Genomic DNA, 27,097 nt, shown 5'->3' with positions numbered 1-27,097 from the left:
TACCTATCAGGTACTATACTCATTACCTAGGTGATGAAATAATTTGTACCCCAAACCACTGTGACATGCAATTTACCATATAACAAACCTGCACATGTACCCGTGAACCTAAAATAAAAGTTAAAGAAATAAATAAAATAGTCCTGTTTAAGAACCATTTTTAATTTCTTTTTTGAGAATTGTCCGGATATATTTTTTTCTTTCTTAAATTAGGCAATTGATCTTTTACTAATTAATTTGTATTCTCTATAATATCCGATAAGTAAATTTATCTCTTTGTGATGAGTTATACTTTTCCCCAGTTAATGTTTTTACATTGTTTATATTATAGTTTCTTCATGCAGAAATTTTATTTTATTTTTTCAACTTGTTTTGGTCTTCTTTATCATTTAGGAGACTGCTGTCTCTTTTTGAAAGTCTTTATTCTTGACATCGTAAGAAAAATTTTGTCTTCTAGTAGTGATAATAACAATGTCAATAAAAACAAATAATACTAACATAACTTTGTACCAGGCACAGTTTCTAACCACAGCTTGATGAAGTAGATGGAATTTCTAACTCCATTTTATAGAAGGGGAACTAGACTTGCAGAATGTTTAATTAAATAACATGTCCAAAGTCATATAGCTAGTAGGTGATAGAGACCAGCTTATAACTGAGGCAGTTTGGGTTCAGAATCCATTTTCTTAAACCAATAGGCCATACTGTTTTTTCTTCTTAGATTTTTTTTAACATTTTTAAGTGCTTTTTTGGTATATTAGGTTTGAGGTAGGAATTCAACTTTGTTTTTGGAGTGCTTGGCTAGAGGAGGAGCCAGCAAAGGGGAGGGTAAAGGATTGATCATCAATGTAGTAATAAAGCAAGGAACGTGGTATACCATGAAGTATACTACTGAGATTCAAGTTGAGGAAAAATAATTTGTCAAGATAGAGTGATCTTCCTTTATGGTATATGTTTCAGTGGAATATGCTGAAGTAAAAGTCAGATGGATACTGTGTGGGAGATAGGAGAAAATGGAAACAGTGAGAACAAGTCTTGAAAAGTGGCTGTGAATATGAGGTTGAGAGAAGGCTGTCAAATGGGGAAATTACTGTTATTCTTTAGAAAAAAATGAAAGAGACTTACAGGTGTTACACAATGCTGATAGGAAGGATTCAAAATAGAGAAGAGATTAAAGAAGATAGAGGAAGACTATTCAATGGCAGAAGTTCCTGAAAATCAAAGAGAGTGGGCTCTAAAGCATAGATACAGAGATTTGCTTTCTATAGTAGATGCTCTATTATTTCTGGGGTATAAGAAAAGACAGATGTAGATACAAGTGACTTTGTGAGCTTGTTGGTGGGAAGTGAGAGGGTTCCCATTTGATTGTATCTGTTTTTTCTGTAAAGTAGATAGATGTCCTCTACCGAGTGGAGAGTTAGACGTTTGAAGGGAGTTGGAGGGGTGAGGAGAGGAAAGAAGGTTCAAATTAGCCATCATGGAGAATATGGGAGGGATTGATGAGAGTAAACTAAGAGGATTGTTGGACATTAAGACTCATTCACTGGAAGTGGGTGGTAACAGCATGAGTTCAGTTTTCTTTATTAGTGACTTTCAGGCCAGTTCTGCCATCACATTTAGTACAGTTAATGGTTTATGATCACTACCACCTAGGATTAAAAACAGGCATATTACTTTTAAAGCTTGTCAAGCTAATGTTTTTAGTGCGTTGAGTAAATTGGAGAAGGATGAAGATACCACTTTGCACTTCATCCTGATATCCTTAATTTATGCAGAACATTTCTTGAGAATAGATTATAGATGTGTATGCCAATTCATTTTAAGTTTATATTAAACTATGTGATCTTGAATACCTAATTGCCAGAATTTAACAGTTGTCCCTCAGTATCTACAGGGAATTTGTCCCAGGACCACCCCATACCAAAATCTGAGGATGCTTAAGTCCCTTATATAAAATGACATAGTATTTGCATATAACCTATGCACTTCCTCCTGTATACTTGAAATCATCTCTAGATTACTTATAATACCTAATACAATGTAAATGCTATGTTGATAGTTATACTCTATTTTTAAAATTTATAATATATTTTAAATTGTATTATTTTTTTACTGTATTTTTTTCCTGCGTATTTTTGATCTGCAGTTGTGGAGCCTGCAGATATGGAGGGCTGAGAGTAATGCATTTTAATAGTAAACTCGTTTTTTTTAAAATGTAATTTTCAAAATGTACAGAAAGTTTTCCAGCAATGTCCCCAAATCCAAATTCACTCATTATTAAACTTGTTTGTTTTTTTTACACAGGGTGTGATAGGTATACAGCTGGTTGTTACCATGGTGATGGCCAGTGTCATGCAGAAGATTATACCTCACTATTCTCTTGCTCGATGGCTACTCTGTAATGGCAGGTAAGGCAAGGATAGGCTGATTTCACCTGACACTTTCAATCTCTAGTTTACCAAACTGATTAACTTCCTAATTACTGTTTCTAAGAGTATAACAAAGGGAAGTCATAAGAAAAATCTAGCTTTCTTATTTCTCTTAAAAAATTAATTTTTTTTTTTTTTTTTTTCTGTGGAGACAAGACCTTGCTATGTTGCCCAGGCTATTCTTCAACTCCTGGCCTCAAGCAATCCTCCCACCTCAGCTTCCCAGAGTTCTGGGATTGTCTCACTATAGCTTCCTTATTACTCTTAGTTTGAGATATCAGTAGTTTATCTGTTTAGCACAAAGGTAATAGGGTCGTGGACAAGAATTCAGTCCTCTCACCCCTGCCTTTTTTTTTTTTCTGTCTGTGGGCACTGAAAACACCACATATTTTTCTAATTACCTTAAAAAAAATTTGGTCAACAAGGGGGTAAGAAATTGTAAATCCAAGTGCTTAAATATTTTTACCATTGTTCGAAGAAAATACTTAAAGCATATATATTCTCTTGGTGACCCAGTCCAGAATTTATTATAATACAGATGTTAGGAGGTCTCAGTTTTACTGCAAAGAATTTTAAACTGTTTAATTTAGCAAGGAGGAGATGAAGTTATGTTGTGGGATTTTAATTTTGTCTACTACACCGTAAGCTCACAATCCCTACTCCTTCCACAAAGGAGCTAAGTCGACTTGGTGAAACATGTACCTCCCACCCCCCAAAATATTAGATTTAAAAAGTGTAGGTATAGATACAGTGGGGCAAAATCAAGGAAAGTCTGCACACAGAAAAACATGCCAAAATCCTGTGTAATTGTGAAAGGTAAGTGATAAATTTTGTACCATGACTATTTACTTCAATTATTCATTTCAGTTAAATAACCAAATTTTGTTACTGCTTTGTATGTCCATTTTCTTTTGGTTAGGCCTATTGAAGTTAGAGAAACAATGGATACCTGTCCTAGTAATGATTTTATGTTCTACGTGACAAATACACTTTTCATTCAGGGTCTTCCCATTTACAAAGCTAAAATTTCCTTCACAGAATTTATTTTCTGTTTTAAATTATTTATATTCTTCTCTATGCTTTCTACTTTTTCCATATTGATGTTTAATATTGAAAAATATTATTCAGACTGCTTTAAAATTTGTTTGGACAATGTGATACACAGGTGTGTGTATGTATAATGAATGTGTGAGAGCTGTTGACAAATGCACATTTTTAGGAGCAAAATAAATAATGACTAAAGTTTTGGTGAAGTGTAAAATAAGTGAAAATCAATAATCTTTAACTATTTTTTTTTTACCGTGTAGGCTTAATATGCCTGTGCTATCTTGTTTACTGATTTCACTTATCTAAACCATTTTCGAAGACCAGGAAAAGATAAACATCAGCTGGGCAAATTATCATTAATTTGAAGTAAAAAGGGTCTCAGGAAACTACATAACATACATTAAGGTAGCTTATTTTCTCTTGAGAATTGTGTGTTTCTAAACTATGTTTATGATGTAATGTCACTTCCATATCTCCTTTGTCTGTAAAGACCTTGACAATTTTGTCCCATTTTAGTGTACGTGCATTTTCATCTTGTTACATATTCTGCTTTCCATCTATTTCTATAAAATTTATGCTCACTAGTGAAAACTAAAGCCTGAGAGATCAAAAACCTGATTATCTTTATTAATATTGGAAGATTTATATTTAAAATCTTTTTCTGATAAGAATGTTTCATAAGTATACGTAGATAATTTGAGGGTAAGCTCAGCCTTTAAAAAGCAACACGAAATTGGTTTTCTTTGTGATCTTGACTTGCTTTTGTAAATAGATTAACTTTTGTGTTAATTAATGCTGCCTTTAATGCCATATCAGGGTCTAAGGATATCGATAAAGTCTAGTAATGGTTACTTTTCTGCTACAGGTAGTTTCATTTCCTCTCAATTTTGTTTTGTTTTGTTTTTAAGATTATTTACCTTTTTTAATGTTAAATCATGAAATTTTGAGGTCATGTTGTCATTTATCTCAATTGAATAAAATTATTGATTTTATCCTTTTGGCATAATTATTGTTTTATGAGCCTTTTGTAATATATAATGATCCTGTTTTAATAGAAAAAAACCTAAAATTATAAATTGCCTATGTAAAAATATTACTGATCAGAAATGACAGTTTGCATTTTAAATCATATGATGCAGTTGGGTTGAGAAATCTGAGGGCATTCTTTAGGGTCCATAAATACTTAAAGGAATTAAAGGAATTTAAGGAGAGGATCATGAATTTTTTTTTACAATGATGAATACTGTAGGATGGCTTGGGAGTGACTATATTGAATAGGCTGGCTTGGGAGTGATTATATTGAATAGAACTATTTAAAAGAACTATTCAAGTAAATAGATGTATAGATAACAGAGATTAATCATGAGTATGACAGAAGAAATTTGTTTCTGTATATATCATGTTAATATTCATGTATTCCATTGGTATCCAAAATTGTAAATAAATGTTCTTTTTTTTTAGTTATGGCTTCTCTTTTGGTGTCAAATAATCTGTCCCTGTCTCTCATTGACCAGCCAATTGTGGATCAAAAATATTCAGAAAAAAATAGAAATTTAAGTTTAAAAAAACACTATAAAAACTATTTATATAGCATCTACATTGTATTAGGTATTATAAGAAACCTAGATATTATTTAATGTATAAAGGAGAATATGTAGTTTATATGCAAATAAAAACTTTCATTATATAAGGAGTTTTAGCATCTTTGGATTTTGGTATCCTGGAAGGAGTGTTGTGGGTATTGGATGGTCCCCCACCTACCCTCAATTTCCCTCAGATACCTGGGGACAGTTGTATGTTGACTTAATGAGTAAGCCATTTTCCTTGATGAAATAAGCAATTATACTTGATAGAATAAGCAGCTTTTACTTACAAATTAGCAGTTTGTTGATTTTTAATATTTAAAAAATTGACTTATTTTCTAGCTCTTGTTAAATAACACATATTGCTATTAGTATTTTTTTAGACTGTTCTTTTAAACTTTTTTTTTTTTTTAAAGAAACTGTGTATAGTCTTTAGTCTGGTTTAACTCCGTTAATATTACCCTTATAATTATTTAAAACTTGATACTGATACAATTTTTTTAATGTTTTGTTTCATTTAGATCTGTTCATTGAGCTAGGGAGATATGGTGATATGTTGCAACTTCCAAAATCTCAGTGTTATAAAATTAATGAAAGTTTCTCAGTTTCTTCAGACAGGAAGCAGGGTCAAATGGGGAATCAGAAAGGGATTGGGCAGCTCTCCAGGTAGGTCCTTCACAAAATGATGACTCAAGGGCTTAGCTATCCTCTGAGCTATCCTTCTTCCCTTATGGCTCCTCTGTTCCCCCTGCTACCTTGGAGTCCCCTGCTAGATTGCTATGCCAGTTGGTGAGTGAAGAGAGAGTAAGCTGTGGATCTTTCAGGATATTCTAAAGTGTCAAACTTAGAAGTAGATACATCATTTTTGCCCACATTACATAGGCTGGGGCCCTGTGACTAGTTCTGGCCAAAGTGCTGGGGAGGCTGGGAAATAATACTTACGGTATAAAAAACAAGACTGGTGAGTACCTAGTTGCTTTCTGCCATAGGTGATATTATCTCCATTTTTACAAATGACAAAACAAGTTTTAAGTGATTTACTCAGTTTCACACACTGATAAATGAAACTGAAAGTCTGATTCACAGTCTAGTATTTATGTGATTTGTGGCTGCTCATCAGTTCCACATCTTGTCCTGGAACTGTCATACTTGAACAGAGTTTTAAATTTGGTCAGGGAGACAAATACAACTTTTTTACAATCACTGTGACTTTTGTTGGCAGTTTACAGAGTAATTTATTTAAATTATTTTCCTTTTCTATTTTGTTTTTTGAGCCATACTTTGTCTTTTAGAATATATCCTTCAGGTTATAAGTAGTATGCAGTTCACTTGCTATGTTCTTATGGATTCTTCACGATAACATAATCGGCTTTTATTTAAAGCAAATTAAAAGGCACATCAGCATTTGATTACCAAAAGCATGCTAAGTATTAAGTAGAGTTTAAGAACCTAATGCCCTCACACTATCTCTTTCTCTTTCCTTCCTAAAAGGGAATAAAAATCCTAAGAAGTTGCATCTCTGTTGTGAACTGCTTTCCCTCATATAAGGAACACTTGTTCTAACAGTTGGTCGTATCAGTTAAAGACGTTCTTATCATGTCCCACATACCACTGATTTGTAGCCAAAGTATTCACTACTTTGTATCGTAATAAAAGTTCCTTTTTGTTTTGAAGTTTGCTTGGCCCCTCTTTTCTTGGAGAGGTAAGTGTTAGGTTATATTCTTTGTACATTTGAATAGTGGGTTTTGCATGAGGAGTAGGATACTGCTTTTTCTCTGTGATAGCTTCCTTGCTGAACCTGCTTTCTGTTTTTTCTAATTGCTTAGTTCAAACCTCATGCATTTTTCTCTACCCTTTTATCTTCCTAAGTCTACTTTTGTCTGCTGTTTCCCTTCATATGTCCCTCACTGAAAATATATTATGGTCAGATTTATTCTGATTTTTGTCTCATCCCATATCGATTAAAGAGGGTGTTATATCACCTTCATATTCAATTGCTCAATTGCTCTAATTCTTTGTGCCTGTTTTTTATTGCATGTTGCCTGATTCAGTAATCTGCAAGTTCCCTTTGGTGAGAGAAACCTACTATTCAAATGCACAGTAGGTGGGACCTATGACCTAAGGGAAAGGTTTAAACTTCAGCTAGCACCCTTATGGAATGCCTGAGTCCTTGCTCTCCTTGCCTTAGCTTTTCTAACTTCCAGTTCCAGAATGTTCGTGATATTCTATCAAAATTTCCAACAAGTTTATATAATGTGTATAACAAATAGTATTTTAGTTACTTATGCTGAAAGATTGTTTAGGTTTTAAGTGGTATTTGTTTTCGCTTAAGCCTCCCCGCCACTGGTCAAAATTATAGAGATTTAGAATGGAGACTAAAACTGTCATTAGTGACTGTTTTAGTAGGTTAGGGCTGCTATTACAAAGTACCATAGACTGGGTGGCTTATCAACAGCAGAAATGTATTTCTCAGTTCTGGAGGCTGGAAGTCTGAGGTCAGCATGCTAGTATGGTCAGGTTCTGGTAAGGACCTTGTCTCAGGTTGCAGACTGCTTACTTCTTGTATCATCACCTGGTGGAAAGAGAACAAGCTAGTTCTCTGGCCTCCTTTTAAAAGGGCAGTAATCCTATTAATGAAGGCTCCGCTCTCACGAACTAGTAACTCCTGAAAGTTCCCACCTCCAAATATCATCAAATTGGGGGTTAGATTTCAACACAAGAATTTGGGGGGTTGGGGACCATAAACATTCAGCAGTGACCTATGTTGTATATCATGAAACAGAGTTTTATATGATTATGTATTAAAGCTTATTTAGCTTGTGTTATTAAAACTGTGCTTTTCTGTGTTTGCTCACATTTAGGTTTCTATTTTAAATTTCTAAAAGTTTTATTTTTTCAAATTTCTAGAACACTATAAATGCTACTTAAATTTTAAAAATAAAGTCTAGGTCAGGACATTATTTTCTGCTACATATTTTTTCAGTGGTATTGAACTGTTGTAGTATGAGTTGTAGTTGTCTGATAATATTTTATATTAGAGGTTTATGTAAGAATGATCATTGAAAAATTATTTTAATTATTTAGTAGAGTACGATATCAGATTGGCTTTATTATCAGAGTCACTGCAGATAATCTGAGCATAAGTGAAAAAAGCCACCAAGTAGCCAAGGTAAAAGCTATGTACTGAAAAGTTGTATATTTAACTTAAATATGAGAGGCTTATTTATTTTAGAGACAGGATCTTGCTGTGTTGCTCAGGCTGGTTTCAGACTCCTAGGCTCAAGCAATCCTCCTGCCTTAGCCTCCCAAAGTGCTGGGATTACAGGTGTGAGCCACCACACCCAACTGAGTTTTTAAGTGAGATTCTGTTAATACTTACTCTCTGTTTTCTAAGAAATATATATTTTTCCCGTTTCAAAAACAGTACATATCTATAATGTGGAAAAATATAGTAAACTGATAAGTAAAATTAAAAAGCAATGAACTATATTCCCATAATTCAAAGACAGTCGCTTTGTAAATTTTTTTGTATTTCTAATTGTTTCTGTTCATATTTTCCCCTCATGCTTGTGATATATTTTATGTCTAATTTTATATCATGTTCTTTGCTTAACATATTATCATAAAGCATTTTTCTCTAAATTGTATTTTTGTGACCATTGACTTGCTGCATTCTAATGACTTTTATATCTGTATCTGTCTTCCAAGCCCATATTAGAAAGGCACGCATAGTGCAGCAGTTGCAAGCAGGCAGTCATTTTACTGAGATAGACATACCACCTAATAGCAAAGGAAAAGACTGGAAATTGAGACCAGAATACAAAGTGTAATAGCTGGGAACCATAGCATATGGAATCAAACTGTATATGCAGCACTGACTGCTAAAGAAAATTGTGAAACTGTGCTTCTGGATTTTACTTGGAATCTATGATCACAGACCTTAGATGCTGCTTTATACTGCCTGACAGAGTTTGTATGCTGTACTTCTCAGACAACTTTTTCAACCTAAATCCTTTCTCTCCAAAACTTAAGCATCCCTACCTCAGCCTTACCCTAAGCTCTTGAAACCAGAGCCCGTCACTCTCATCTGTATACTACCAAACCACAACTCTGGTTAAATGTGCAGCCCCTCTTCTTTATCTTTAAATTTGTAAAATATATTTTATCACCTGCTCCATTTCAGTTGGATTATTCCTGTTACCACACACACTTTTTTTTTTAAAAAAAAGTTCTCCCATTTAAAGTAACAACAACAAATAAATCACAGCCCTACCTCTCTCCTCCTTAAAAAACAAAGCCCCTCCATATCCATTTCTTAGTTTTTGGCCATTCCTTTATTTCCCTTTGTAGCCAAATTTGTTCATATGTTGTCTACATAAACTTTACTTTTTCACTTTCTCAGTAACTAGTGTTACACTATCTTTTAGTTCCTTTTTAGTTGGTTTTATTAATCCCTATGGATTTAGATATCACAATTATATAATCACTTCAAATTATCTCTGAACTGCAGATTCTAATATGCAGTTGCCCTCTTGTCATTTTTACTTGATGTCTCATGGGTACTTAAAACTCAGTATTTTTAAGTTCGTGATTTCTTCCTGATCTCTTCCATATCAGAAAATGTACCATCATCTTCAAATCAGAAATGTAGATATTATCCTTTATTACTTACTTTTGTTCACTCTCTACCTTTAGTCCATCAGCAAGACCTGTTGATTCACTGCTGTTGTCTCCCTCTAATTCACAGAACAATGAAAGGGATCTTAAAATGTGAATCAAATTATTTATCTACATTGCTTTGAGACCATTATTTAGCATAAAATCTAAAGTCCATACTATGACCTATTAGCCTTTGCATGATCTGTTCCCATCTTACCTCTTCAGCCCCCTCTTATGTTTCTCCTTGAAGCTCTTGCCTCGCTGGCTTTTAGTTACTGCAATGTCTTATGTTCTTTCATGTCACTGTGCTTTTGGACTTGGTGTTCTCTGCCTGGAATGCTCTTCCTCTGTTTTCTCATTCTTAAGGTTGCTGGTTAAATGTCTTAGAGAAGTTTTTCCTCACCTAATATCTAAGGCTGTCCCTCACATTTTCACCACTTGTTTCATTCTTTCATGTGGTATTAAAATTTATTTTTCACTATTTAATTAATTGATTAGATTTTACCCCCCAACTGGAATATAACCATCAAAAAGGCAAGGGCTTTGGCTTTAATTGGTTGTGATTATATCTCCTCTGCCTAGCAGAGTATCTGAATACAGAAGGTTCTCCCTAAGTGACTGATAAATGAATGAATGGGTAGGTGAGTTACAGACGAGAAGTAACCCTAAAAGTATCACACATACTTAGATTCCAACTTTGAACAATAATTCTCACTAATAACGATAACCCTGAGTTATCCCATAGGAAATGTAATAAATTTAAGCCATTTTAGAGAAATGAGTTTACAAAATAAGATTTAACAAACATGAGTATATTTAAAAAGAAAATGTGTCTTAAGGCCGGGCGCGGTGGCTCACACCTGTAATCCCAGCACTTTGGGAGGCCAAGGCAGGCAGATCACGAGGTCAGGAGATTGAGACCATCCTGGCTAATATGGTGAAACCCCATCTCTACTAAAAATACAAAAAAATTAGCCTGGCGTGGTGGCAGGCGCCTGCAGTCCCAGCCACTCGGGAGGCTGAGGCAGGAGAATGGCATGAACCTGGAAGGCGGAGCTTGTAGTGAGCTGAGATCGCACCACTATACTCCAGCATGGGCAACAGAGCGAGACTCTGTCTCAAAAAAAAAAAGTATAGAATGTGTCTTAAAATATTTCATTACTATAGGGCTCTAAATAAAACCTAATTTTTCCTATACTGAGAGTTCTTTCACTAATTACTATTTCTCAAAGCTGAAGAACTGATTTTAATCTTTATACATGAGTTATTCTGGATCATGTTCTTTTATATGAGTTATTTCTTATAAGTATTCTAAATGTTATGCACTCATCCTCATTATTTGTGGATTTTGTTTTGGGGTTTGCCTACTTGCTAAAATGTATTTGTAATTTCCAAATCAGTGCTTTTTGTGGTCATTCATGGACATAGACGGTGATGAAAAATTTGAGTGGTCTGTACGTGCATGCTCCTGGTTGAGGTCTAACAAGGCAGCAGTCTGCCTTATTGTTTTGGCTGTCATACTGTAAACAAATCTCTTTTTTATGATCTGTTTAGGGTCACATTTTTTTTACAATTTTGCTTTTCATTGGTGATCTTGCTGTTTAAAATGACCCCCAAGCATAGTGCTGGTGGTAGTGTCTAGTATTCCTAAGCACAAGAAGGCTGCCTCACGGAAAAAAATTGCTGGAATGATGCACAGAACTAAAAAAAAAAATGCTATACTTAATGATTACTGGTATTAGATAAGCTTTGCTCAGGGATGAATTATGCTTTTGGCTGCGAATTCAATGTTAGCGAATCAGTGATATATATTAAATAAGATATATTTAAACAGAAACACACATAAAACAAGCTTGGGTATTGATCAGTTTATGAAAATGTTATGACTGGAAGCTTACAGGAACCTAACCCTGTATTTGCCCTAGGAGCAATGGTTCAGTGTTCGCGGCAACTTTATAAAACATAACTACCGCGAATAATGAGAATCAATTCTGTAAGTTAAAATTCTGGACTTCACTATAAATTCAGGAAGTGCCTCCTTACCTGTTTATTGTAATTTAGGGACTTTTAGGTTGGGATATATATATATTTTTTATCTTAAATTCATTAAGCAAAAAACTGAATTCATTTTGGTTCAGTTATCCTTTTTGAACACTTACTATATGCCAATAACTACTAGCTTAAGAAAGCCATAAAATCTTTTCTCCAAGGATCTTTCACTTAGGGTAACATTCCATTTTAAGTTTAATCCAACTTATCTGAAACCAACTGGGTATGCTACACTTGTATTCTGACAGTAATTACCTGGAATTAGTACAAATCCCACAGGTTAAAGGCCAAGTTCTCCATAAAACTGCCCCTACTTCAGATACCAGCTTCAAGTTTTCAGGGTACCCAGGCCACCTTGCACTTCTGATTTATTAATAGGTTACAAATCTGAGGATTCCCATGATCCCCTAAGGTCCAGTAATCTGCTAGAATGATTCACAGAACTTAGGAAACTGCTTTATCTATTATTACAGTTTTATTTAAAGGAAGCACATAGGGTAAGGTCTGGGAAAGAGCAGAGTTTCCATGCCCTTTCTTTCCCTCTGGAGTCTGAGGCTGTCACCCTCTGAGCATATCAATGTGTTAACCAACAGGAAGTTCCTCTGAGCTTTGATGTCCAGAGTTTTTTTTTGAGTTTTGTTATATAGGTACAATTTTAAGTAATTGATACAGAATTTATTTCAGTGATCCAACTCAATTTCCAGGACCCTCCCATCCCTGGAGGTCAAGTTCCTGAAAGTCCTGACCCTCTAATCTTGTGCTTGGTGTTTCTGATCATCAGCTCCATCCTGCAGCTATCTGGGGCCCGCCTTGACCTACCTCATTAGCATAACAGAGATACTTCTACCACTCTTGTGTTTATAAGGACTTTTAAAACTCTGTGTCAAGAACTGGGGACAAAGAGCAGATGTATTTTTTTTATTATACCACAAGAAGACTGCTTGTAAACACTAAGAGATAAATTAAGAGTTTGCCAAGTAGGGAAATAGGTGTTTACAAGGAGAGAAGAATATATGCAAAAAGCACCAAGGGATGAAAGAATTTGTGAGGAAGAAAATGTCACTTCGTCAAGCCAGAAAGTGTCACCTTCAAATGAAAATGGTTGAAGGTGTAAGCCGGTCGCGGTGGCTCAAGCCTGTAATCCCAGCACTTTGGGAGGCTGAGACGGGCGGATCACGAGGGCAGAAGATCGAGACCATCCTGGCTAACACCGTGAAACCCCGTCTCTACTAAAAAAAAAAAAAAAAAAATACAAAAAACTAGCCGAGCGAGGTGGCGGGCGCCTGTAGTCCCAGCTACTCGGGAGGCTGAAGCAGGAGAATGGCGTAAACCCGGGAGGCGGAGCTTGTAGTGAGCCGAGATCGCGCCACTACACTCCAGCCTGGGCGACAGAGCGAGACTCCGTCTCAAAAAAGAAAATGGTTGAAGGTGAACCTGGAAAAGTAGACATCGGTCAGATCATGAAAGGCTGTAGAAGCAAGAGATAATGCATGACTCCCATACAGATGGGGACCTTGTAATATATGTTTTAATGGAAATTTTCAAGTATACAAGGAGTAGATAGAATGAAGAATTCCTGTGTACTCATCACAATTAATAGCTGGTGGCTAGACGTTTCATCTGTACTTACCCCACCTTACATTTCAGTGTATGTGTCAAAAATAATGAGTTTTTAAAAATTACCACAATCTCATTATCGTACCTAAACTTTTTAAATAATTTTTTAATGTCATCAGAAATTCAGTCAGTACTCAGATTGCCAATTCTACAGTTGCTGGGGGTTTTTTTGTGTTTTTTTGTTTTTGTTTTTGTTTGAGATAGGGTCTTTGTTGCCCAGAGTGGAGTGCGGGGGCACAATGATGGCTCATTGCAGCCTTGACCTCTCAGGCTCAAGCAGTCCTCCTACCTCATCCTCTCCCCTGACCACAGGTGCATGCCACCAGGCCAGGCTCATTTTTTAGTGTTTTATAGAGGTAGGGTCTCACTGTGTTGCCCAGGTTGGTCTCAAACTCCTGGCTTCAGACAATCCTGCAGCCTTCTAAAGTTCTGGAATTACCAGTATAAGCCACTATGCCTGGCCTGCAGTGTTCTTAAAACAGCAAATCAAAGAAACCGTGTGCCATAACTAATGTTTGTAATCCCAGCATTTTGGAAAGCTGAGGAGGGAGGATCCTTTGAAGCAGGGAGTTTGCGACTGCTCTGGGCAACCAAGTGAGCCCCTATCTTTATTTGGGGGGTGGGGGGATAACAGCAATTGGGAAATTTCAAATTTAAAAATTCTAGATTTTTGTAATTGAAGAATTGGGGGTTCTAGCATACTAGATGCATTTCTTCCTCTATAATAATAGGGCCTTTGTCAAAGTTTTTGCCTAGCTGCCTTATTCATTGCTTTTCTCTGTGAGGAGCCTTGGAAGTGATTTAAACAGACATGGATCTTGCTAAGATTTGTATTATGGAAAAATAAGTAAAGGTGGTCCACCTTTCTATAAGGTGAAAAAACAAGAAAACAATAACTAGAGATAAGCTCAGATGGATTTGATGAGTAATATGTCCACAGGAAGGCAAGGAGGATACCAGTGAGAGAATTTTGCAGTAGTCAGATATTCAGAGGAAGATACACTGAAGTAAGGTCTCTGCAGTAGGGCAGAGTTTAGAATTTTAAGAGATGAGGAACAGAATTAATAATAACATGTGGAGAGGGCACATTGAAAATAAGATATAAATATCAAATTTAAGTGATTGGTAGATAGTTAGGACAACTAGGCAAGCCATGAAATTCAGGATGAGCCACTTGGTGCTTGGGAGGGAATAACTGTTTAGTTTGGATCTTGAGTATTCACTTCAGATTAAAGTATTTTGACTGTGGTAGAGAGGAATACAACCAGTTGTTGGATCCTTACCTGAGGAAAGTTAGATGTAGCTAAAAGTAAAGTGTTTTGTAATACAATGATTTTCTCTAATTATTCTACACGTAAAGTTTGAAAATTCTCGAACTAAATTAAAAAAGCGAAAGAAAGGAAAGACTACCTGTAAACATGAGAGTTCATTCAAACAACTCTCTTTTTAAGATAATTCTCAGTTCCTTCAAATGAGGGATTAGTAGAGAATTAGTGTGCTCCTGCCCACTTGGCTACAGACTTCATTTACTTTTAATAATAAGCTTGTATAATCTTAATATGTATTAATACATTGTCATTTGTAAGAAATATAAATACAAATGGCATTGCTGGACCTGGCATCTAGTAAGTGGTTGGTAAGTGTCTGCTGGATGTTTATCTAAACCCTTTTAAAGTTTAAGAGGTAGTATTTGTTTCAGATTACAGTTTTCACCTGATATTTCTCGACAGTGTCTTCACAAATACGAAACTTAATAAATATGTATAGGATAAAGAATAATTCTGGTGATTTTAAGCGCTTTATTTAAAAGGATTCTTTTTTTGCTTAGTTTGAGGTGGTATCAACATCCTACAGAAGAAGAATTAAGAATTCTTGCAGGGAAACAGCAAAAAGGGAAAAGCAAAAAAGATAGGTAAGTTATATTGAGCTTGTAAAGTGTTAAATATTTAACACAATTTATATAAATATATTTTATGCTTTGAGTAAAGAAACGTACCAGTTATTGTAAGTAGTTGATAAATTTGAGATCAAAACCGATGAAAATCTAATCTGTAGTAATATATACACACAAAATAGTGATTATTTTACTCAAGAATGGTTAAGTTTATTCTTTGTTTAAATCATGAAAACAATATAGCCATCATACTAAAGAAAATGTAGTTGGGGTTGATTGGGGAGGGACTTATAACCCATATCTTTATCCTACAACTCATTAAAGATGTCAGTTGGTTTGGGTTATTTTCCAGTTTTTGCTGCTACTGTGTATTATGACACTGGGGAAATTAACCTGTTCTTGGCCTCAGTTTCCTCATTTTAAAATTAAAAGGGATGGACAATATAACTGTGTAGGTGCCATCAGCTCTTGAATGTTCTTTTCATGTTTACAGTTTATGAAGAGAACTGCCTACTAATAAACCTCACAGAACAGACCATAGTAGCCTCATCTATGAGATGGAAAGAGTAAACAAAACAATGTTTTGAATAATCCTTCCAGCTTTAAAATTTTATATCTCTATTTAAATAGAATTCTTAGAGAAAGTGCATGTTAATTACCTCTCTGAATGGACCATAGTTTTCTCAACTGGGGATCCAAGAGGACGTCTTAGGTCCCCTGTGACTCTGAAACCGTGATTGATTGACAACAAATTATAACCATGTTTCTCATATATATCATAAAAATGCTAACCTAGCCTAATACATTTATAGAAGCTAAAAAATAATTAAACATTAATGATTATTTGGCATGGAAATTTGAAAAGACTGTCTTTTTTCATCTTAACGACCATCCTTTTTCACTTATCATTACAAATATACCTGGAAGCCCGTTGGAATATTAATAGTAAACCTTCCTTCTCTTTAGTCCAGTACTTAAGTTTTTTAATAAAATAGTCCTGCCTAACATTATAGTTTCCAGAGCACTTTTATACACAGTTCTACTTAATCCACAAAACAACCAAGAGTGTTAGCTAATAATTTAATTTACTCTTTATTAATGAGAAGCTATTGATCAGAGATGTTAAATGAGTTGCCCAAGTTCACATAACTAGTAAGGTTACGTACTGATAACCAGGATTTGAATCCAGGTTAGTTTTTAGTTTCTGTTTCTTTTTAACTATTCCACTTCCACCTATTTATAGCTACCATGTTCAGCATTTGTAAAATTTAATTATGTAGAAAGAGTCTCACTCTGTCACTCAGGCCAAAGTGCAGTGGCACAATTCTGGCTCATTGTGGCTTCAACCTCCTAGGCTCAAATGATCTTCCCACCTCAGCCTCCCAAGTAGCTGGGACCAGATGCATGCAACACCATACCCAGCTAGTTTTTTTTAAAAAAAAGTTTGTAGACACAAGGTCTCCCAGTGTTACCCAGGCTGTTCTCCCTGAGATTAAGCAGTCCTCCCGCCTCGATCTTCCTGGCCTCTCAAAGTGTTGGAATTACAGGTGTGAGCCACTGCACCTGGCCTGAATCATTATTATAGTGCCTTGTAATGAATAATTATGTTCTAAGTAATTTGTAATATGTTGAACATGCCTTATAGTTACAAAAAGATACATTAACGTTGCTGTCTTGTTCCTAGTAACAAGAATTATTTTTTGGTTTATTGACATGAAATTATTTTTTCCTGAGGCTTCCCAGTTTTTTATTCAAGGATAAATGCAAAATTGTTTTTCAGTATTGAGATTAATAGTATTAAAACTTAGTTGAAGCTGGCCATGGGGGTGTGTACCTGTAGTCCCAGCTACCCAGAGGCTGAAGCAGGAAAATTGTTTGAGCCCAGGAATTTTGAGTCCAGCCTGGGCAACTGTGTGTCTAAAGAAATACATAAAATAATAAATTGAAACCTTAGTTTATTACTTTCTATATGTTTGTCTTTAAAAATTAAATTTGGAAATCATACAGATACACCGGAAGAATTTGTTTTCCTTCATCTGTAATTTTTAGTAAAAACTATTGCAAATTAGTCTGTCTTGTTTCTGAATTTCTCATACACATAAATCTTAATATAATTCTTCAACTCTGATTTGCATATGGTTCCGGGTCTGTTTATATGTATGTATGTGTGTGTGTTTATACACGTCACTTCAAGGAGAAGTGCACTTTGTCTTCATTTGCATTTACTCTTGTGCCTAAAGAAAAAAGAGAGTAGGAGAAAAGGGTGTGAAATGCTAAGCTAGAAAAAAAAGTTTTGTTGCAGTAACTAATTTAGGTAATTATTTCACTGGTAATCTGTATATTCACATGATAATTTACATTCAAATTTTATAGTACCCTTTTTAAAACTACCTTTGAGTACTTTACCTCCTTATTGATGAAATATTAGGAATTCTGTCTTTACACTGTGAAATTTAAAACTTCATTTGTAATTAGTTTGAAACAAGCACTTGGATAACAGTGTAGGTAACTTGTTTTTTGTGTCACTTGTCTGATTTTTATAGGAAATATAATGGTCACATTGAAAGTAAGCCATTAACCATTCCAAAGGATATTGACCTTCATCTAGAAACAAAATCAGTTACAGAAGTGGATACTTTAGGTAAGGGCAATCTTGGTAAAATGTTCTATAAATCTCAGTTTTATATTATGGTAGTGAAAGTACTTTCATTTTAATCATTAAGTCCATTATACAGAATAAGGAATCTTTCTAAGAACTTAGATGCTCAAATGACTTCATTTGAATCGAATTTCTTTTTTTGTTCACCTAACTTGTATTATTTTTCCTATTTTCGGAAGAGGCTAACTTACACAAGTTTATTATGCAGTTTCTGTTTATTAGATTGAGATCACAGTCAATTTTTATTATCTAGAATTCTAGACTTCCTTTTACTCTTTGTTTCAGCCTGCCCTGTTCTAATGTGGCTTGCAAAACTGCATTTGAAATGTCTGGCCATGAGCAGCCCAGGGGTTGGGGTGCCTACTTTTATGCAGTTGAAAAATCGAGTACAACTTTTTACTACTCATAAACCTAATTACTAAAAGCCTACTCCTGACCAGAAAACTTACCAATAACATAAAAAATCAACACATATTTTTTGTGTTATATATATTATATACTGTATCATAACAATAAAGTAAGCTAGAGAAAAGAAAATGTTATTAAGAAAATCATAAAGGAGAAAAAATGTATTTCCTATTAAGTGGAAGTGGATCATCATAAAAGTCTTCATCACTATGATATTCGCTTAAAGTAGGCTGAGGAGGAGAAGGAAGAGGAGAGGTTGGTCTTGCTTGTCAGAGGTGGCAGAGGTGCAAGAGAATCTGCATATAAGTAGATGTGCGCAGTTCAAACTGTATTGTTCAAGGGTCAACTATATTTCTATTGATTTACCCATATTTAGAGTAATTCAGTTTTATTCTCACATATATTAGAAAGGAAAATGGTTTTAGAATAATGAACTGGATTGGAAATCAGAAAAATTTACTTATTCAGGATTTACTTTCATCCATTGTTATTTCCAAATAGGTCATTTAGTTTTCCTCCTATAAATTATAGAACTGTGGTGTCTCAATTATTGTAATTATATAATGACTACAATGATTCTAGTTTAAAATGATATTAATATGAAATTATTTGAATCCTAGAAGGAAAAGGCATCTAAGGTGATATAATTTAAAACACTGGTTTTTAAACTTTGGGATATATCAAAATCACTTGATGAGTTCTTTGAAATGGATTCTCTACTCCCATCCTTGAAGATTCAGTAAATGTAGAGTAGGTTTTGGGAATCTGCATTTTTTAAAATGCTCCAAGTGATTTTGATTTTTGACTAGGTTTGAGAACCACTGGTTTATGTGATAAATGAAATGCATGTTTTTTAAAAATAACTTTGATAATGTCAAATAAGATGTCATTATGTAATTTGACCCTTCTTGGGTTAAATCATACCACCATCAAAAAATCTTAAGAGGTCTAACATCTCAAATAGGATTATTTTATGATACAAGGTGGCTTCGAAATACGTGAAAGTTTATTATTACATCTGTAAAGGTTGTATGTATATGTAAAGCATGTCCTAGAACTAAAAAATATCAGTGAAGAGCAATATAAATCACTTGTCTAATATTTAGACTTTTTTTTTTTTTGAGACGGATGGCTGTAGTGCAGTGGTGTGATCTCAGCTCACTGCAAGCTCCACCTCCCAGGTTTATGCCATTGTCCTGCCTCAGCCTCCCGAGTAGCTGGGATTACAGGTGCCCGCCACCACACCCAGCTAATTTTTTTGTATTTTTTAGTGGAGATGGGGTTTCACCATGTTAGCCAGGATGGTCTTGATCTCCTGACCTTGTGATCTGCCCACTTCAGCCTCCCAAAGTGCTAGGATTCCAGGCGTGAGCCACTGCGCCTGACCCATTTAGACTTTTAAGACTGGTTATGTCTTCCTCTTTTTTCTTTTTAACTATTTTACATTCAACATTTAAAACATTTAAAGGCACTTTGACTTTTTGATTAGTAGCTGTCACATATATTTCACTACTCCTATATGTGCTTACTTGTGTAAAATGTTCGTAGATACGTGTAAATATAATAACATATAAACGTTCTTCCTGATTTTTAGTAGTTTTGACATTTTTACAAATAATGTTTATTGAATAATTTGTCAGCTAGCTTTAGTAAGATCTTAAAATTGTTGAGTATCAGACATTGTTATAATATTTTACTTGTATTACCCCATCCTCACAATTCTGAAGTAAGTAACTGTTATCAGTTTTTCTTTTTGTTTTTTTAACTCATTAGGAAGAAGGGTTAAATAACTTGGACAGGGTTACACACTGAATGTGGTACAACCACTCAATGAGAACTAGGCTATTTTAATGAATTTAAAAAAACAAAAAAAACTGAATTTAGGGTATTGTAGCTTTAGCATGTAGTTTATGGAGTATTTGGTTTCACTTTTAGGATTTTGAGAACTAGTCACAAATGATACTCGTTTATCAACTGGTCATGTAATATCAAGAGCATTTCCAGTTAACCAAAATAGCAGGGAGATGTTCATATGTGTTTGTAAGTTTTCGTAGTCATTTGTGAATGCATGTTGTATATGTGTGTTTAGGTGAAAGTACAGGGGTTTCTGTCTTCTTTTGACTTCAATATTTTATTAAAAGGCATATATATAATTGTATTATTGATTACACAAAGAATGTAACACTTGAGTTAAATAGCCAAGAATATATATAATTTGTACTTTCATGGAATGTATGTATTATTGATGTCCCAATAATTATCATAAAAGTCTATCTTAAATTGTATTAACTATGTATTATAAGAACCTCGTAAAGAACATTAGAACTTTTGAATGTCACTTCATCGTTTGCTATGAGTGAGTTCCATGGAGGAAGTCTCTATGAGTTTGGGTAGGTTTGGAGAATTAGAATGCTTATTTAAATTATTGATAATAAAGCTGAATACCTTAAATGGATTTTGGTCTGTCCTTTCCATCCACTTCCCTGACCTTCCAGATAGAAAGCTCAATATGGGTGATTTTTTTTTTTCTTAGTAGGAGGAAAGGATTGAGGGTAAGCATCCTGTAACCATATCAGTATGTTTCAGGCTTATGTTCAGAAGCTGTAGGTCAATCACAATAGAAGACCTAAAACAGGGCTGGGGGCAGTGGCTCATGCGTGTAATCCCACCTCTTTTGGAGGCCGAGGTGGGAGGATGGCTTGAGCCCAGGAGTTTGAGAACAGCCTGGGCAATATAGTGAAATCTGTCTGTACAAAAAATTTAAAAATTAGCCAAGTTTGATGGTGTGCATCTGTAGTCTCAGCTACTAGGAAAGTTGATGTGGGAAGATTGTTTGAGCCCCAGAAGCTGAGGCTGCAGTGAGCTATGATCACACCGCTGCACTCTCAGAAAACCTAAAGCAGTTAACCTAAAAGTTAAAGTACATTGAAGCAGATTAAGAGTGTTACAATAACTTGATGCAAATTTAAAAATCATAAAAGGATTTTGGATTATGAAAATGTTATGATCATCTTACAGAAATGGTATAAAATTTGGTTAGTTTTGATGCTACTTTTAATAGGTCTTACTGAATGTGATATTTTCAAAATACTCTTTCTATAAGAATGTTGTATCTTCAAGTGTAATTGTATTGTATTTTATCACTAAAAACTGTCCAAAGCAATGCAGATCATTTTATTATGTGCCATAAGAACATCTGAATTGATGGTTATGTACGTGATTTACTTCCACATTTTTAGGAGGCCTTCTAAAAAATGATGTTGATGTTTTGGACTACACTCTGGTAGAAGTAAACCAGAATACCTATGCCAACTGAGATGCAAAGGGTGATGGAATTATATTTACTTTCAAAGAATGTTAATTTCAATGTAAACTCTTAAGAATGGAATAGTTTGTTGAAGGGGTATGGTTTTATGGAAAATCAACAGACATTTTATAAACTTTTCTTGCAGAACAAAATAGGGTATAAGAGGTATATTTAGTTCATTATTTTTCTTGAGACAGAGTCTTGCTCTGTCACTCAGGTTGGAGTGCCGTGGCGTGAACTCAGCTCACTGCAACCTCCGCCTCCCAGGTTCAAGCTCCTCTACCTTGGCCTCCCAAGTAGCTGGGACTACAGGCGCCTGCCACAACGCCCAGCTAATTTTTGTATTTTTAGTAAAAACGGGGTTTTGCCGTGTTGGCCAGGCTAGTCTCGAACTCCTGACCTCAGGTGATCCGCCTGCCTTGGCCTCCCAAAGTGCTGGGGTCCAGCCTTGTTTATTATTTTAATCTGTAGTATTTCATAGAATTACTAGTTTACAATTAGTACAGCCAATAATTGTAACATAAAGTTTAACTCTTACTTCACAGAAGTGAACAGTATAACTAAATTGTTGTGTTCCAGACTAAGTTGTTTTCTGAAGTGAAGGTATCATAGCTAGATATTTAAAAGAAAACACTTATAATTTCTGTAAAAAATAGCTAATCAGTTAATACCAATAAATTTGCAATCATACTTTACCAACAACTTAAATTTAACTTTGGTAATCTTTTAAGGTTTAATTTGTGAGGTATTAAAATTTAGTTTTGGATGCTAACATCCTCAGTCTATTTCCTGCATTTTTAGATTCATATATTTGTAAATCTTACATTGCAAATGAACAAATAAAGTCTAGCATATTTTAATTATAAATAGGTCCTCATAAGTTATTTATGAAAATTTAAGGGAAACTTTTTTTTTTTTTTCCAGCATTACATTACTTTCCAGAATACCAGTGGCTGGTGGATTTCACAGTGGCTGCTACAGTTGTATATCTAGTAACTGAAGTCTACTACAATTTTATGAAGCCTACACAGGAAATGAATATCAGCTTAGTCTGGTGCCTGCTTGTTTTGTCTTTTGCAATGTATCCTTCAAAACATCATTAATATTAATTTATTTTGCCGATAACACCATTAGACCTCATCTCTGATTTGAGAAAGATTTTATGTCATTAGATAACTTTTCTTTATTGAAATCTTTTTTATGTAATTGAAAATATTTTCAAAGTAATAGAGTTAAATAATTTAAAAAGCTAAATGTAAGAAAAATGCCACTGCCCTGCTTTTTCCTTTTTATCCAAGTCTAATGTCACAGAGATAACCACGTTCACCCCTTTTAGGCATTTATTTTGGGAATTCCTTGCTTGTGTTTAAATATTATGTGATAATGGTACTATTTATATATTACTGCACCTTTCTCCCTCTTCCCTTTTCTTCCCTTCTTTCATTCTTCCAAAACAGTTAGAGATAACATTTTATTAAATTTATACGTAGTTTTACCATGTTATGCCTATGAAAATATTATTTACAGCCAGGTATTATAGTGTATTATTACCTTCTGTAAATAATTTTTTATTTTTGTAATTGTGGAAACTATAAACTCTTCCACAGAATTGGTAGAACCTCAGTAGTTCAGATACTTCATTTCTGTTTTCTTCCCCATAGAAATATCCTCCTGGAGCCCTCAGTTTTCTAAACTTCAGTATAACTAATATCCTGTGACTTTCTTCACTGTCTTCCAAAAATTCCCTCTACCCGTTTCTGGATCTCCTGATTTCCTCTTCCTTGGTTTATTCTTTTTTTTTTTTTTTTTTTTGCAGAGCACATTCTCCTGTGGTGTCCTTAGAAAGGGTGCTAAATTTTTATTTTTAAATCTTGCTTGCCTGGAATTATCTTTATTTTTTCCCTCATACTTGATAGATAGATTGGCTCAGTAGAAAATTTTAAGAAAGAAATAGGTTTGCCTGGAGAATCTTGAAGTCTCTTGAGAAATTGGATGTCCTTTTGTTTTTCATATATACCTATCCTTCCCCTAGTACATACACCCTCTGGAAGCTTTTTCTTTTTATTCTTCTGTTTTCTGACGTTTTATCATTGATAGTGCTAAGTTCTAGATTTACCCTTTAAATCTGAAAACTCATGTCTTTTACTACTATTTTTGTTTTCTTATTTTTATTAAAATTAAATATGGTCCCCGCTCTTTTTTTTATTTCCATCTCTCCAGCGGCAACTTCTTCTAGCTCTTCTCTGTTTGATGCTTACTTTTATATTTCCATGTACTTCCAAGGCTATTCCTTGATTTTAGTTTTAAGCTTAACTATTGCCATTTCACTTTGGAAGTAAGGATTAAGCATATATCTTTGGGCTGCCAGTTAACCACTGATCATTTTCTATTCATCTTCCACATATAGTAATGTCATGTTTATGCCATGATCATGTAAACACCACTCACAGATGAATAGTTAGTTGCCTTAATGTATTCAGAAATATCAAGTAATATGTCAATTTCATCTTTAGTAGAGTTCCTCCTGGAGCCCTCAGATAAGCCCCAGTCTAGATTGGTTGACCTTCCCACCTGATGTGCACCTATTCCCCTGGTATCACTCATTATCATCTTCTTGGAGATTCTCTTTGCATCTCCCTCAAATTGGAGCTCTTTTTAAAGATATTCTATGTCTACCTCCTACTTGATTTACTTTCTGATTTTGGTGGAGCATATTCTTCAGTATCATCTTCAAAAAGGTTGCATGGGTACTACATTTTTTGTGACCTTGCTCTTTTGAAAATATTTTAAATTTTCCCTAAAAATTAATTTTTCCTTTGGCTGAGAATGTAATTCCATGCTGAAAATTATTCCCTTGATAATTTTGCAAGCATTATGTTTTTGTCTTTAAAGTTCCATTCTTACTCTTAAGAACTGAGCTGCCAATCCAATTTCTGATTTATTTTCTTTTTCTTTTGAGACAGGGTCTCACTGTGTTGCCTAGGCTGGAGTACAGTGGTGCAATCACATCTCTCTTTATTTTTTGCAGAGACAGGGTCTCCCCAGCTTGCCCAAGCTGGTGTCAACTCCTGGCCTCAAGGCTTCTGCCTTGGCCTTCCAGAGTGCTGAGATTACAGGTGTGATCTATTGCGCCCAGGAATCTGATTTTTTTATAAGTTCTGTATTTTTCCTCTGTGTTATCATTACCATCTTTTTTTAGCTAGCCACCTGGTGTGCTAAAATTTTATGATGATATGCCATATTTAGGGTCTGTTTTCATCCCATGTTGGGACTTTACCAGTCTGTGAACTCATGTTCTTGAGTTCTAGAAAATTGCTTTGAATTAGTTTATTCGTGTCTACAGCCATACCACCCTGGACACACCCACTCTCATGTGAATTATTTTATTGGTGATTTTTCTCTTCTCTATTTTCTCTCTTTCTGGAATGCTTATTGTTCAGATATTTAATCTCCTAGACTGGTTTCCCAAGAATGTCATCCTCTTTCTTGCATGTATATGTTTATGTTTATATTTTTATATAATTTGTTTTTCTGGGACATGTTCTTAACTTTCTTAACTTTTTTTGAGTTGGTTATTTTGAATTTCTGCTATAATTTTTAATTTTCACAACCTCTTTTTCTTCTGTTCCACTACCCCTTTGATGGAATTCTGCTCGTTTTATGGTTACATTATCTTCCTGTGTCTGTTTAAGATATTAATGATAGATTTTGTTAAGGTTTTTTTCTTTTGTCTGCCTAGTATCTTTTTACTCTGAGTTGCTTTTGTTTGGTTGCTGTCTTTCACATTGAAGGCTCTTAGAGAGCTCTAGTGACTGATGTTTGCCTGTCCGTAATTAAGTGTGAGACACTAAAAAACTGAATGGAACCTCTGAGCACATGGTGAGGTAAGTTGCTGAATCATCTGGATAGGCCAGAGATTATCTTTTTACCCTCTCGGAAGCATAAATCTCCATACTTGCTTCATATGTGGGCAGATTGAACTGGTTACTTTTAAAAAGTACTGATTTCATTAGTACTTATTTTTAATACCTCCTATTATTACCACCCCCTCTCCCCCTGCCGCTGCCGCCACCACCACACACACATTCAGTAACCAGCACTTTCACCCTAGCGTAGAGAAGTATTTGTCATCTAACCAATTTCCTTATCCTTTTGGGGAGTCTGGCAGTAAAAAGGCAAATTTCTTCTTGGCTGTCCGATTGAGCTTCTTCATTCTGTTGAGCCTGCTTTCTAGCTTCCACAATTTTTTTGCTTTTTCTCTTACTTTATTCATGTTCCTTAAAACCAGATTCCTTTACCATCATTTTGGTGGGATTTAGGAAGAGATAAAAAGTAACTGATTTGCTTAATCTGTCTTAAAGACTGTTTTTTTTTTTTTTAGAAACATGGTCTTGCTCTGTTGCCCAGGCTGTAGTGCAGTGGTGTGATCATAGTTCACTGCAGCCTCTAACTCCTGAGCTCAAATGTTTCTCCCACCCCAGCCCTCCGAGTAACTGAGAGTACAGGCACGTGCCATCACAATTGGCTAGGTCTGGGAAGTCTTAATAACTGCAGTACAGACTTTTAATCTTCCTGTTTTATCCATTCATCAACCCTGTGTTTGAAGGTACCTCGTATCTCCAGTACTTTTCCCAGGTTTCTGATGAACGAATTGGCTTTCTTCTTAATGAGTTCCTCCCCTTGCAGATCAAGTATAGCACAGAAAGCTGAAACCTAATTGCTTTTCTCTATGCAATTAACATCTTCCAAAATTTTGTTGATTTCTTATTTATTTACTTACTTACTAATTTTTGTCTCTTTTTCTATTCTCTATTCTTGAGGTTTTTGACTTTTTTATGTGCCTTGCTGAGTTAGATTGTGATAATGAGCAGAGGAAATGCATGTCTTACGTCTTAATATTTAACCAGAGACTGTAGCACTATCTTTTAAACTTAAGTGGATACCATTTAAAATATGTGACATAATTTGACAGTTCATCACCAGCGTACTACCCTTCTGTTGCCTCTTTTGGATTGATTTAGGTGTAATTTAGACTAGAAGAGCCAGAAAAAAGTCTTAAGAGTCAATATCCACAAAGTATGTAGTAAACTGGGTAGAAATACTAATCATGTGTGTCAGTTGAGAAACATCCTTAGATATCCAGTGTTAAGAGCAGTTTTTAAATTCAAGCTCATAAAATATTCCTGTTTAATTCTGTGGTATTAAATACGTGAAAATAACAATCAGAATAAAGACCTATCCCTAGACATCAAGTCATATAAAACCCATTAAAAATATTTTCCCATGATAATTAGCACGAGCTGATTATATGTCATGTTACATTTTTTGTACTTCAGTGAGTTCTCATGTTCTCCAAAATACTGCCCTTTGTTGTTTTTTTCCCCAGAGACAAGGTCTCACTCTATCACCCAAGCTGTGGTGCAGTTACACAGTCCTGACTCACCG

The 27,097-nt window shown here is 34.8% G+C and overlaps 1 protein-coding gene across 12 annotated transcripts in view; it reads left to right on the top strand.

Moving 5' to 3' along the window:
* TMEM161B (transmembrane protein 161B) overlaps positions 1-27,097 on the top strand; it is a 73,905-nt gene that overhangs the window by 25,485 nt on the left and 21,323 nt on the right. For 3 of the 12 annotated variants that reach the window (XM_023215021.1, XM_023215012.1, XM_023215013.1), the window contains exons 2-5: positions 2,305-2,408; positions 15,213-15,296; positions 17,822-17,919; positions 22,577-22,733. Coding sequence is in view for 8 of the 12 variants with exons in the window: in XM_023215012.1 (XP_023070780.1) it covers positions 2,305-2,408; positions 15,213-15,296; positions 17,822-17,919; positions 22,577-22,733 (443 nt within the window). In the remaining 4 variants the exon portion in view is untranslated. Of the gene's footprint in view, positions 1-2,304; positions 2,409-3,736; positions 3,882-15,212; positions 15,297-17,821; positions 17,920-21,584; positions 21,672-22,576; positions 22,734-27,097 lie in introns of those variants that run through there. The other 9 variants (XM_023215023.2, XM_023215014.2, XM_023215024.2 and 6 more) reach the window with 7 other exon arrangements.

This window comes from Piliocolobus tephrosceles, chromosome 4 (genome assembly GCF_002776525.5).
Source record: "Piliocolobus tephrosceles isolate RC106 chromosome 4, ASM277652v3, whole genome shotgun sequence".
Classification (NCBI taxonomy): Eukaryota; Metazoa; Chordata; class Mammalia; order Primates; family Cercopithecidae; genus Piliocolobus; species Piliocolobus tephrosceles.
This window is presented reverse-complemented; position numbering and strand designations above follow the sequence as displayed.